Below are 14,418 nucleotides of genomic sequence, written 5' to 3' on the forward strand. Positions count from 1 at the left end.
TATACATTCTGCATTCCGCTGACCGGAGTTTTCAAAAAATCATGTTGACCCAGTTTCTTTAAAGTTACTTTTGCTATAAATATTATATTTTAGATATCATAATTGACATTCACTGCGGAGATAACCATGCATCGACTGTGGTTCCAACGAAAAGCGTACATGTAAGTACTGAACTAACTGCAAACTTATAATATTTTAGTCTTTTAAAAAAAGTAACCTTGTGACCAACGGCTTTATCCACCAATAAACCCGTCCTTTATTTAGTTATTTATTTATTGGTGTCTAAAGCCGCGTCTGTACTTGTCAAATATTCAAATTTTAGGCAGCAGTGTAGCAAGGATACGTTAAGTGAAATATTACAGAGTACGTAGTTAAGTTGTTTTAAAAAAATAACAAGTCTGTATGTCGCAGATGACCCAGCAGGCCTACATATAAGCTTGCGTAAGAGCTGGTAACATAGTCTTTGTATGATATTCATTGTAGTACACCCTATTCCAGGTTGCTCAAGGGTCCAATGAAGGCTATAGGCAAGCCTTTAATATTAACAATAAACTCTTTTCGACCAAATATATCACAAAAGCGAAAAAAGAAAAAGAAAGAAACGATCAGTATTGTGATGAGAACGTCGCTCATTTACCAAAATGCATAATAAATGTTATACATGTACCAGTATTCGGATTTCGAGCAACACAGTGTAAACCTACACGTGCACCTGTGTAACAAACCGCCATCTTGTATAAGTCAAAACTTCTTGAGTATATGGTGTTAAGTAAAGGCCTATACAGTTTTCGTGCTTGCCATTGTGGTTTTACTGCACAGAACTGAATGAAAATGCACTTTGTCGCATCTTTGCCAAAATGACCACATACACTTATCCGAACTTAAATATGACATGACAGCATGATGCAACGTGCAACCTTCTCTTCCCCTTGAATTACAATTCACTGTGACGCCGAAGCCATCCCATGCATGCAACGAACAGTGTGGACTATAGTTGACCAGCAGCTACTTCATCCGACTTTCAGATCTGGCAAGACCGTGCCAGTATGCAAGAGAGAATATGCCCATGGTGTCTAGAGTTCACTCCCTTGTTTCCTCGCTGCACGTTAACATCATGTATCGATATGCCAATTGTATGCATGTTTTATTCGTTGGATGCGTCTGAGTATCGGATTATGAATTTTTACTAGTTAAGGATGCATAGTGAGACGTCTTGAGCTTGGTTAATGCTGGAACAAAACCCTTTTTGATGAGTACTCACTAAACCACACCGTGAGCCGTTCACCTGCATGTTTTCCTACACCATTTCGATGTAAAATGGCACTTTCTACCAGTATGCGTGACAATTCGCCTGTCTGTCGCGTGCTCCTTTTCATTCTGTATTTGAAAACACTGTGAAACAATAAATTATTATAATCTGCTGGTTCTTGTAAGCTCTAACTGTTCTAAAAGGCCGCTTTATTCCGGTTTTTCGATTATCACGTTGAGCGCCTTAGAAAACAAGACTCCACGCAACAAAATTTTATTCACAATTTTTTAAATTCAGGTTTTTTAATGTTCAAATAAACTGCAAATTTTTAGATTTAAAAAAATCTAAAAAAAAAAAAACGCGCCCAACGTGGGGCTCGAACCCACGACCCCGAGATTAAGAGTCTCGTGCTCTACCGACTGAGCTAGCCGGGCAACCAAACTGTGTAGGGAACGTTTGCTTCTTATGGGTTAAGATACAAGTATCTGTAGATGCCATATTGTCAACCTTTATCCGAGATTTAATTTTAAGTTTCTTCAGTTATTTTTATGTGGTAAGCAACCAAAACGCAGGACACATTTTCTTTAAGTGATAAACGACTTGCGTTATTTATTACCTGTAAGCCGACAGGATATGCGTCCTATGTTTCTTTCTAAAAGAATTTTTCCTTCATTTTATGTTCATATATACACTTTTATAATTTTTTTTTTTTTCTTCACGCACGTACATATTCGTACGGTCGTCCGTCGCGATCCGGGCCATTAAAATATGGATCATGGGCCAGATTTAGATATTTATACCTCCGCGACGGTTTTAGAACCATGGCTAGGTACAAAGAATGCCGTTTAAACAACGCGCTATGTTGCGAGTCAACGGGCGAAATCGGCATTTACAAATTTGTGTAAGAAGGCCTATGTATATATAACAGTACTGTAACAGTACCGGTAACCCAGATTATCAACGGCTGTAGGCTATATAGTCCTAGTTCTATCGAACAACCAAAGTTTAAGGCATTTATTGATACTAAAATTGCAAAATGAAGTGGGCTTTTTCTTTTTTCATTGGCGGTGTTGTAAAACTGGGGGATGAGGATCGTTTCAATAAATTTAAAAAACGAGGATCAACGACGACTGTAGAGATGTTGCCTACTTGTATTTTCTTGTCTGTCGATGCCGTAGTACAGCGCCCATTTTTAATGCACTACAATACAAAGGCAGAGGAAAAAGCGCCTTTTTTTTTTTGGCGTTTCGATTCAGAGTACTTACACCTATAGTTCCATACAGGGATGAAACTTGCTTTCACAAATGGTGTTAAGGGGACTTCTTACGCTGTCACAAACACAAACTGTAGTTCTGATAGGACAATGCAGAATTCTAACACTACTGACCAACTATATTTTTTTACGAGAAAAATACTGAACACAACAGAGAACATCTCACAACATTGCCATTGTTCTGGATTGTGGTAATTTATTGCCGGAGATTTTAACACAGAATAAAGCATCAGAAATCGGAATGATTCCAGCCTTGACAGGTATGGACTAACTTTGTGTACCTGAATGGTGCTTTATACTCTCAGGGCTTTGGTCACTTGTTGGTTCATGCGAGTTTACGGTGTAGCGTGTGTAGCAAGGCAGAGCGTTTGCAAACACTGGTACGTTCACAAGAGAACAGTTATGTAACTATACAACATTAGAGTGGTTTGGGAGAAGAGGTGAACATAAAACAGTATTACTATATCACTAGCGCTTTTATGTGAGCACATTTGAATTTCATAATCTCCTAGTGACATGACTTTGCAAAACATAAGGAGTCTGCAAGCGTAAACCCAAATTAAAATACTTAAATGACAAGAAATTTGCGTTCACAGAATTTTTCGTTGCTCAGCACGTATATATTCCTGTATTATACACACAGGAGGGTTGGTCATGTGATTGATATCAAACCAGTGAAATGTGTACATAACCCAACGCATACCCAACACAAGTGTTGAAAAATTCAACGTGTATATACATAACCCTACAGTCAACAACTTCCCCTATGTTGAGGAATAAACCGGTTTCTGGAAATCATTCTGTTAAAATCCTAACATCGTTACAACACAATGGATGATAAGAGATGGGTAGCACATTTGCCAAAACAAATCTATGATGAGATTAACATGAAGGCAATATCACACTTACTAAAATAGCTGATTCAGGTGATATTTCTTCAAATGAAAGAAAAAAATAAATAAAATAAAGCCTCTTGATTAGGCCAAGCCATTAAGCTGGCAACAAAATACAGTAGGTCTTACTTGTCTTAGGCCAAGAGACAAAAAGATCGAATAGCATGAAATTTCAGGCCTGCTTTCGTATGACAAATCTTCAAGATCAAAGAAATTCTTCAAACAAATATCTTGATTGCATACAGAAAAAGCAAATTGTTCGCTTTCAAAGGCAAACAATCATAAGCCAAAACCGCAACAACTGCACCACATTTCATCGCATCTGCACCTTAAGGCAAAACTGAAGTCAATTCCTGTCGTGGTCTGTTTTCCCGAACATTCCAGGCCGACTAAGTGTCCACACAGGCACTTCTTTCAAGTCACTTCTTTCAAGTCACTGTTTAATTCCGTCTCTCTGGACACACGGTCTATTAGGAGTATGAACAGAGCAGCTGCTCTACAGGTACACTTTCCACTGTTCGATGCAGTCTGACACAAAGGAATTACATGTGAAGAGAATGGATTGGAGGCTTCCTTCCCCTGCATCAACTCAAATGTGCCAGAGGGAGAACTACAGGACAGCTGTCTACAACTACGTCTGCACAGGTCTCTGAAGACAAAAAGGCAAAACAAGTGGTAACATTTCCAGCAAAATGGTTCAACAAAACGACACCTCCATACTTTTCACGGAACATGTGGTAAGGAGAAGACAAAATTATTTCTTTGATTGGTGTTTAATGTGAAAAATTCAAGAATATTTCACAGCGACCAGAGTTATGGTGGGAGGAAACCGGGCAGAGCCTGGGGTAAACCCACAGCCATCTGATGGCTGCGATATAAACAGTACAATCTGTTTACACATCCTCACAAAATTCTGGTCCTGGATTGTCATTTTCACCAATAATTCAACTTATGCTTAGCTTATTAATCATGGATTCAATAAAATTGCTATCTTTTTATCAACTAACCTTGTTTGGTGCACCTTTTCTATCCAGACCAGCTGCCTCATAGTTATAATCATAGTCTACCCAGCCTTGGTTTCTACGACCTCTTCCTGATCCACCTCGACCTAAAGGCAAAGAAATCACAAAATTTTTGTCAGACAAAGATAACCTTTTTTAGAAACATCAATTTATTACGCTTCCACTGAAAAATTTCCATTCAAAAGTTTCATTTTTGTCTCATTTGTGATATAGTGACTTTTACTGATGACAACTTGATCTTGACTGCAGGACCACATGACGGTTCCAAGGCTTGCAGTGTTCCCTTTGTACTTTTTATTTATTTATTTCACAAGTATTTAACAAGTAAAAGAATTATTCACTCATGACAAGGTTTAACATTGATTCTAATACACAACAGACTAAGTCAGGAACTTGGTAATGCACACACATGCAATATGCACATGCTGAATCAACTCTGGAATGCTCCACTTTAAGTAGTGACAATAGGAACCCTTACCTTGATAGCCACGCCCTCTACCTCTATAGTATCCACCTCGCGCCCTATAACCACCTCGGCCACGGTAGCCTCTACGATTTTCAGATACACCAAATGTCTCTGCATTCAACTTGCGTTCTTCTCGCCAACTTGTGCGATTAAGATTGCGGCTAGTAAACAGAATGTAATAATCCATTAAATTTTTCAAGTCACTCATGTTTTTCTGCACCAAAACTAAGAAAACTTAGCAATGTTCTTAATACCTCTTTTCACTCTGTCCACTGAAAATTGTATTTGATTGTACGGTTCACACTGTTGTGTATCAAATATATTTCATTGTGCATAACATTTGGCTATGGTGACAGAAATTAAATCTTTATGGTGTGCAGACTTGCATTAGGCCTATAATTACTAAACTACTTCAAAATTTTCAACTCTTCCAAACAAAATGGTTATGGACTGTAGACCACGAAGGTCAGTGTCCCCTGCATTACACCCTAACAGAGAATTTTCTGTAACAGGATAGCCACATGGTTGTGGTGTTGGGAACCTGATTTCATATCAACACCTACCCCTTTGCTCGTTCAGTGGCCTCACAGCTGATGTTGTCAAAGAAAGATTTTTGTTTATCATAGAACTGGCTATCATCCTCCTGCTCTTCTTCAGGCTCTGCTTCATCAGCTGACCCTTCCTTATCACCATTAACAACTTTATCACCTGAAACGTCAAAACCATTATACTATGTGCATTTCTTTGTCAATTAAATGTTCAATTCTGGTTACAATGGTGAAAAATTAAATCCAAATATTTCTGTCTGAGTGGTGTTTTAACACCATACTCATTTTTCATTTATAAAAGAGCAGACTGGTTTATGTGTGGAAAAAAATTGCATTGCCCAGTGCTTCAAAACCACAGCCCCAGCCAAGGTACAGTTTGATTCATTTATTTATTTGATTGGCCTTTTACACCGTAGTCAAGAATATTTCACTTATACGACGGCGGCCAGCATTATGGTGGGAGGAAACCAGGCAGAGCCCGGGGGAAACCCATGACCATCCGCAGGTTGCTGGCAGACCTTCCCACGTACGGCCGGAGAAGCCAGCATGAGCTGGACTTGAACTCACAGTGACCGCATTGGTGAGAGACTCCTCGGTCATTACGCTGCACTAGCGCGCTAACCGACTGTGCCACGGAGGCCCCTAGGTACAGTTTGATAGTTTAAAGGACACCGAAGTGTGACATACCACAACATTCAGAATACAGTTTCGAAAAACTGGCAGGAAAACATGAACTTCAAAGCCAGCAATTTAGAATTAAACACTACTCATCCGACAAAGTACGATCAATTGTTCAATTATGAATATTGATATAAATGAATGCCCTTGAGCATACATGGTTTATTATCCCTATATGAACATGAAGTCATTCATTTCATGATGAATGACAGCAAACAACATGTATAACACGAGTCCTGCACCATGCAAGACACTGTACTTACTAATTGTGACTTTCTTTTTGAACTCCTCTTCTATTTTGTCCTTGTCAAATTGAGCATTGGCTTCTTCAAAGTCAAACTCTCCTTCAAATTTCAGTGGAGTTTCAGATGGCTTTCCTGGACCTCTCCCTCTGCCACCTCTACCGCCTCTGTCGGACCAGGAACCACGTGCATTTCCTCGTCCCAAGCCAAAGCCACCTGCACAGTTGAAGTTATAACACTAATACACAAGGATAAAATGTCTCAAAGCTACAAACATACTTGCAAATAAAAGCACAACTTGCATCCCTTTGAAAGGCAAAATAACTACAAAGATCTGAAAGTTAAGGATACTAGGGCCCCTCGAGACTTGGATTTTTGATTCTTACTTTCAACTTTCAGATGAAACCCACATTCTAGATATAAATACTGTAATACTGACTAAAATTTTTGGGATCATGTTTTCATAAGATCCCAGTGACCAGGGATTAACTCATTGATTACCTGCTCTGGCTACACAGGCCTCTGCTAAATTTTTATTAACCTCGTGCTAATGTTTGCCTATAACCTGCAGAGGTCTGCAAAGGTTGCCTCAGGACCTCATATACATGTTAACAAAAACAGATTTAATGACTGTACCAGGGTGCCAGTAAGGTGACTGGAATTGTTCATTTCTTTGCTCATGAATAATTTGCTCACAAATTATTGCAGAATTTTGTCAGAGCTTGGGGACATTTCGCTCACGTTCTCTTTTTTTGAGACAGCTATACTGTGAAATACATCATTTCTTTTTCCTTATTTGCAAACATAATTCTATGAAATTTTGCCAAGCGTAGCTAAATACTTTAAAAACAAAATTCCACAAATATATTTTCTAGTTTTCAAAATAATAAAAGAGTTACTTTCTAAATCTTTTCAATCTTGTGAAAATTAACTTTAAATGCACAGAGATTTTCAAATGCTATTGTATCGAGGGTGTTTTTGGAACACGGCTTTGCAACGTGATGGATTTTATCATGGTGAAACACTCCTGCAGGAGAACTTTTACTATACTGATACTTTTTAAAATGTTTTGCTGGTGAAGTATTATTATTCATTGCCCAAATCCTCCAGAAATGTGACCATCAAGAGAACACAATATGACAGCTACCTATCACCAGCTCAACATCATAAAGATGTCGAGAAGATTCAGCTGCTGTTTTTTTTGGTACCACAGTATTCATTAAATTATCTTAATATGTGTACAGGAAACTAAGCTGTCCACAAATCTCATCTCTCCAATTCTTAAGTAGGGAGGTTTGGGGGTGAACTGGTCCAGATGTAATATTTTGGTGACAAGCTTTTGGTTAACTGCTAGCTTTTTTTCCATTATGTCTTTCATGCAGGGCTCTCCGAGAGAGCCACTTACCCCTATTATTGCCCCTTCCTCTGTTGTTTCCCTGTGGTCGGTTTTGTTGGGGACGTCTTCGGTCATCCCTCTTGTCTGCCTGGTGGTTGTAATTGTTCTGGTACTGATGATTCTGATGGTTGCGACCAGAATCCATTTTATTAGATGACCCTGAATGCTGCGAACTCTGGTCAACACTTGGCGACTTCCTGCTAGGGGGAGGTGTTGGACCTCTGGAACCTAAATCAAAAGGAAATGCCAAATAAATCTCATAAAACAAAGATAACAAATGGGTCATTACACATGAAATACATTGATACTGTCATTCCAAGCCATGGGAAATAAACTGGCACTGGACTGTATGAAGCAGACCCATACCAAGCAGAATACATGTCCATACAGAAGTGAAACATGCATAGCAATAGAATTTGCAAACAAATGAAAGAGAGTGAATGTGCCCAGGACATGTTCACTTCCACAGTAAAATCAAATTAATGGAGATGTTACAACAAAAACAACAAAAGACTTAGAAACAATTCCTTTTAACTGATGACACATGACTAGATCAAATAGGCAGCGCTCTCAGATGCTTTAATGAAGCAGAAAAAAAAAAATCATGAAGTCAAATGCCACGAATTCTTCGGCTTAGTGGGGAATGGAGTGCGTGCTTGGGGTTTAACGTTGTACTCAACAATTTTTCAGTCATATGACGACGAAGTGGGGAATGGAGGTTGACAACGGGGATAGTACAGTTTATAATGATCCCTTCATGGGATTGACAGAGCAGTCTGATGGCCTCCACCTACAGAATACTGTCAAGTGTTTGATTTTATTATTGTTATAATCATAAAAAAAATGGATAATGGAATAAACTAGAGTAGGATTTTGACAACAGCAAAGCACATTTGTCACTGCAAAGGCTTTATGAACCATGGCCATGAAAGGTTTAATATTTGTCAGTATTACATAAATGAGCCCATATGAAGTTGCTTTGCCAGTCAAATTTTTTACATCCTGTCTTTAACATGGGCCATTCACATAACGACAGGTACATTTCTTGCATGATTCTTATCCTATGATTACAATACTTTTCCTATGCACAATCTATGTCAGTTCTCTGAAAGTCAAACCACTCTGAAAGTCAAATGGGTTTAAAAGTACCTGTACAGAAAGCTTAATTTCACACCCAATAACAGTTTACCCCTTGTGCTGTTTTTACACAGTTCACAAATTACGTAACCAACTCTTAAGCTGACAGGCTCATGAAGCCTTCAAAATCATTTACACACTCCAAAGAGAAGGCTAAGCAATTCCTTTGTACATCTACTCCTACATCACAGGTCATACCATGGAATCGAAGAACTAAATAAAGCTGAAAATGAACATTACATTTCATAAATCACTTAAGGCTGAAGGGTAAACTTTCAGATATCAAAAAATGCTCTTTAGTAACAGGTTGTCTAGTTTTTATGTTGTCTATGGTCCATTACATATGGCTGCATATCTTCAGTGAGCAGATTTCATTTGGCATGCAATCATTCATATTGCCAATATTTCAAGTGCTCGTATTACTTGAAGTGGACTAGTATTGTCAGTACATGAACAAAAAGCATTGTGTAGTAGTTGTAACAAAAACGGGTTAGTGAATTGTCTCTTACAATTGGTGCGTGTTACAGCATAACCAAACTATCAATGCCAAGTCAGAGAAAAGAGCAAGGGTTAGTAAGTGGATGTGCAGCCTAAGTTATGCCAGGTTCAGGGCATTTGGAGGCAGGAAGGGTGAAGATGTCAGTCGCCTATTTACCAGGTCTACGACCAGAACCAACTTGAACCCCTTGATCCATAGTAGGTGATACTCTAATAGGGGGAGTTGGGCCCCGGGAACCTGCCAGAAAATAACAGTGAAGTAACAGCCTAAATCTATGGTCATTTAAGTGAGAAGCACAGGATACAGTAAGAAGAAAACAAATCTATTTTGGACAGGAAGAGGCATGAAAGTAACAAGTAAAAAAAAAAAAAACATTAAGCATGCAAATTTATAAGTGGCAAAAATCAACAGTATGCAGTAAATTAAGGAATGATGTCTCACTAATCTCATTTTTATTCTCATGTGTAGTTACATCAAGAAACAAACAAATAAGAAAAATGTTATGTGAACCTTCTTCCCTGATCATGGACAGGTGAAAGATACGTGTAATAGTAAATGAAGGATGTGTTTGACTGACTAAAGCAACTATTTCAAACTACATGTATGTCAACTGTCATTCAGTTTGAAAACTAAGTATTATCCAAAGAAATTGCTAACTATGAAACAAAGATGAGTATTTATAGTGGCTTTTTTTTCGACACAAGAAAACAATGGCAACATGCAAGTAAAAGGTTAGAGGAAAAGTATCAAGGTCAGATGAAAAGTATACAATTTAATACAAGTACCATCTTCCTAATTTACTAGCAGGGCTAACTTTAGCCATGACATGACGTACAATCACAACAGCAGTGATCCAGTTAAGGGGAACACCCGTGTAAATTTACGTCTCAGAAAATGACCAATATGCATGTACATTAAAAGGTAAGAATTAAGATATGCAATAGTTTCTAAAAAGTATAACCATACATCATTTCGTGTAGAAATGCCTAGTCAACTGTGAGCCTAATAAAGTATATAGAAGATAACGGAGAAAAACTGTGTAAAGGGCGATTTCTCTTTACCACCGCTATAGTGACTAGCTACTTCCTTGAAACGCAATCTTGCCGGGCACAATGAAAATTACAACTTCCTTCTAATCTACAGCCCAAGTTAGCTTGAGAAGCATAGTTCTTTTGCTAACAGAGAAGCTTCCTGACAATGTTAATACTCAATTTAAAGTAAACAAGACACACAAGAAAGATGCTGACAAATGCACAGTGGCAGAAGATTCGCCCATTTTTTGTTATTCAAGATCAATTTGACAGTGGTGATTGGTCATCCCAATTAGAAAATCATGCAAACATTTTTTACTTTTAAGAAATAATTAAAACCACATTCAATTCTGAGACCAGTGTTTTATTTTGTTTAATTTGCTTGAGTTGTCCATGGCACATTTATGACAAATGTTTTTGTTCCACTGACAAGGGTTTAAGCCACTATTCCCATGATATAAACCAGAACCATGACACTGTATGACATAAGCCAGCATTCCTCTAAAATTTAAAGTATTGTACTGCCAGAAACAATATTTATCTAGAGTGCAGATAATACTGGCGTGATAAATGAACGATCAGATAGTACCAGTTAAAGAGATTATTGATGATGATCTCTGGACATGCATGATGGTGACAAAATTTATAAACCACTGCCAGCACACTGCAGGCTGTGGATATCCACCATGTTCTATAAAGAAAAAAAATCACAAAGTCACTTCATATATATAAAAATATATTCAGTGCTTTTTGTATGAAGTCCCACAAACATATTACCTGGCTGGCCTCCAGTGGGCATACCAAATGGCTGGGCACCAGGAGGCCCTGCACCTGCCTGGCCATAGCCTCCATACAAAGGTGCAGCTCCTCCAAATGGCTGGTAGCTGGGCACACCAAACCCTGGCTGTGAAGGGAAGGAGGAGGCACTTGTAGTCGGTTGGCATGGTTGGGATGACTGAAGAAAAGAAAAGCTCTTCTTAGACACTTCAAAATAAGTATTTGGCTCAAGAAAACTCCCTTAGTTCCAGAACTAAAATTTACAGATACACTGTCTTTACAATCATGGTTGACTGTGGCTCATTATTTTGGTAAAATCACAACTCTATTCTTCTAACTGGAGAATAATCCGAATTTTCATCCAGTATGAAAAAAAGTTTGCATAACCATACCTCTACCCACTAAAAAGGGGTCTACTCAAATGTTTGAAATTTCTCTCCATGAAGTTTTATTTTTTGTCATTCATACATCAACTTATGACACAACCTGGTTCAAAAAGCAGAGGACACCAGAAAGAACACCCGACAATCACAGGGTAGCTGCACCACACTAACTAGTACACATGCATGGCCTACTCCCCTATACTTGACCCCATAAATTGCAAGGGAGTAACAGGACTGCTTAGTCTGTGGGCAAGACAACTGAGTAAAACTAATCACAAAGCCACAATGGCAAAATTAATGCCTTATAACATACATTTCACCCCACTTTCATCATCTAACACGTGTCTACAGTGATACCTTTACTATGGCTGGGTCCTGTGGCAAAGCCTGTATAGGCTGAGGTTTGGGTGGCTCACACACATGAAGGTCTTTGATATCACTTCCCCGAAAAATAATATACTCAAATATTTCATCTCTTGGGGCAACTGGGCGGTCTGTTGGTCGGTCTTCTGTGCCAAATGATCGCACTGCACAAAAAAAGAACAAATGTAAATTCATGTGCAACTATGTAATGATTTCAGTGTCTTGCAGAAGAAGTGACCAATATGAAATTTTAAGATCTGAAAACTTCAACACAAGCTGTACATGTAGGTTAACAAAACCTTTAGATTTATTTATTTCATTGGTGTTTTACGCCGTACTCAAGAATATTTCACTTATACGATGGCGGCCAGCATTATGGTGGGTGGAAACTGGTCAGAGCCCGAGGGAAACCCACGACCATCCGCAGGTTGCTGGCAGACCTTCCCACGTACAGCCGGAGAGGAAGCCAGCATGAGCTGGACTAAAACTCACAGCGACCGCATTGGTGAGAGACTCCTGGGTCATTACGCTGCGCTAGCGCGTTAACCGACTCAAAACCATTAGATATCACACACATCTTGGGGCATGCAGCTAATTCTTACCTGCTGGTTTACTCGACCAGATGAAAATATTAGCTAAATAACACTTTTTTAGTTAACATAAAACTGTTTTCAAAGCTATGCTTTTCTCCAAAATACTTATGATTCTCAGCAAGCATGTATTTTGATGTACTGTTCGTAGATTTTGTTATTCACATGGACATACAAAAAAAAATAGATCAACTTCATATCCAGTTGCTGATATTTCAGTTGTCAACTATGTTCCTTTATTTTAGACCTTTTTTAACAATAATGGAGGATAAGAAATCATACAGGCAAGGCCTACTATGTAGACCCCCCGTTCAGTGTTTCATCAATAGACTGAGAGGCATGACCTGTTGACCGCAGCAACGGAATACTGCTTTTTCCATTGGTTATGTTTCAATGCTCTGACTGATGACTAATATTCCTACATAAGTATATACAGGGAGAAGTACATCAGCAACATGTATGCATACAAATACACACTGACCATGGGATTCATGACTAACCATTATGTTTACTTTGATTATGGCTGATGACTGAGTGTTATATGGAGTGGTCGGCAGACTGGTTGCCGCAAACTCAGAAACCAAACAATCATACGTTGATTCAAGTGACTTTTAGGTTTTACTTCAAGAAAGGTTAATCCTCAAGAAAGTAAAGACACATTGTGTAAACTGGTTTCATTATGTTCTTGCTCAGTGTAAAAATCAATGCATATGGGACTCAAAATCCAGGTGCACAGTGTGTAATCCAGACTGGTTGTTTAGGTAACTTGGTATATGATCATGTACGTGTGGGCAGCGGGTTCTAGCTAACAGACGAGGCATGAAGGGTTCAATAATGGGCTGTCTCCTACTACCCTGTTTCACCTGCTGGATGGGAGAGATTATTGAATTTTTTTTGGCATGTATGCTTTCCTCACAGAATACAGGTCATAATTAGTGCTGTGCTGTATATTTTGATAGGACACTTGGTACATGTATTTTGTTTCCTATGTGTGAAGGCCTTGGGGAAGAACCATTTCACTGTAACTGGATTGAATTACTTTTAATAACTATTATTATTATTAGGCCTGTGTCAAGTGGATGACTGCAGGGTAAGGTTGTGCCAGCATAAACGTCTTTCAAAGAAAAACATTATGTTGTCAAATACAGCCAGCCAGGACTATAATTATTTTTTACATCGCTGAGCAGTGGGATGGATTCTGTTTTAGCAACTTTAAATCTAAAATGCCAACATGCATTTGTTATTATGCAACAACTTTGGCTACGTGTACTTAAGCACCCAGCTGAATGTGGTTTTACTCTTCATTGGTAACTTTCAAATCCTACCCAAGTCTTCAACTACTTTTCTTTATCACCAGAACAACTAGAAGGCGTCTGGTGACATTGCAACGCATCCTTTACAAATCAACGGTACTGTGTATTGTGAATCCGGTGTGACAAGTGGATGCTGCTCACTATATTTGTTATCATTGTTACGTTATACACGTCTCCGTGGGGAAGTATACCAGAGGTGTGACTTTGCAGCAGTTATCAAAATTATTCAACGGTAACACAGGTAAGAGCACAATAAGGGAATTCAACACATATGCGTTAAGCACTGAACGAAACGCTTTGTTGAACCCACCTTTGGCAAGAGCGACAGTTGATTCATTGGGGTCAATGGTATACAATATGCCTTCATATCGAATTTCAGCCTTTGATATGAGGCTTATTTTGCTGCCGAGATACGGAATTCCTCCACTCATCTTCGTCCGCACACCGAATTGGCAGACAGACGGAGGATGACACCGGATTTCAATTCACACCTTCTCCAACCTCTTCGACTGTCAACATAAAATGGCGTTATTACATCTTTTACTCTCAAGGTGGCGC

At 38.8% G+C, this 14,418-nt stretch overlaps 1 protein-coding gene and 1 non-coding gene across 3 annotated transcripts; both read right to left on the bottom strand.

Annotated features, from left to right (window-relative positions):
- Nucleotides 1–1,610: 1,610 nt before the first annotated feature.
- On the bottom strand, nt 1,611–1,683 carry Trnak-cuu (transfer RNA lysine (anticodon CUU)). Its single transcript has one exon. It is a non-coding gene; the product is annotated as a tRNA-Lys (tRNA).
- A 2,155-nt stretch (nt 1,684–3,838) lies between these two features.
- Nucleotides 3,839–14,396, bottom strand: LOC135474757 (protein LSM14 homolog B-like). 2 transcript variants are annotated; one of them, XM_064754342.1, is made up of 10 exons: nt 14,171–14,396; nt 11,952–12,121; nt 11,212–11,389; nt 9,560–9,640; nt 7,777–7,995; nt 6,393–6,587; nt 5,467–5,611; nt 4,916–5,064; nt 4,423–4,523; nt 3,839–4,064 (listed from the first exon to the last, which is right to left on the bottom strand). In XM_064754342.1, the coding sequence occupies exons 1-10, from the start codon at nt 14,289–14,291 to the stop codon at nt 4,047–4,049; spliced, it is 1,377 nt and encodes a 458-aa protein (XP_064610412.1). In that variant the 5' UTR covers nt 14,292–14,396; the 3' UTR covers nt 3,839–4,046. The 2 variants fall into 2 exon arrangements, with proteins under 2 accessions (XP_064610412.1, XP_064610413.1); XM_064754343.1 differs by lacking the exon at nt 9,560–9,640.
- Between the last annotated feature and the right edge of the window lie 22 nt (nt 14,397–14,418).

The sequence above is a fragment of the Liolophura sinensis genome, chromosome 9 (assembly GCF_032854445.1).
Source record: "Liolophura sinensis isolate JHLJ2023 chromosome 9, CUHK_Ljap_v2, whole genome shotgun sequence".
Lineage (NCBI taxonomy): Eukaryota > Metazoa > Mollusca > Polyplacophora > Chitonida > Chitonidae > Liolophura > Liolophura sinensis.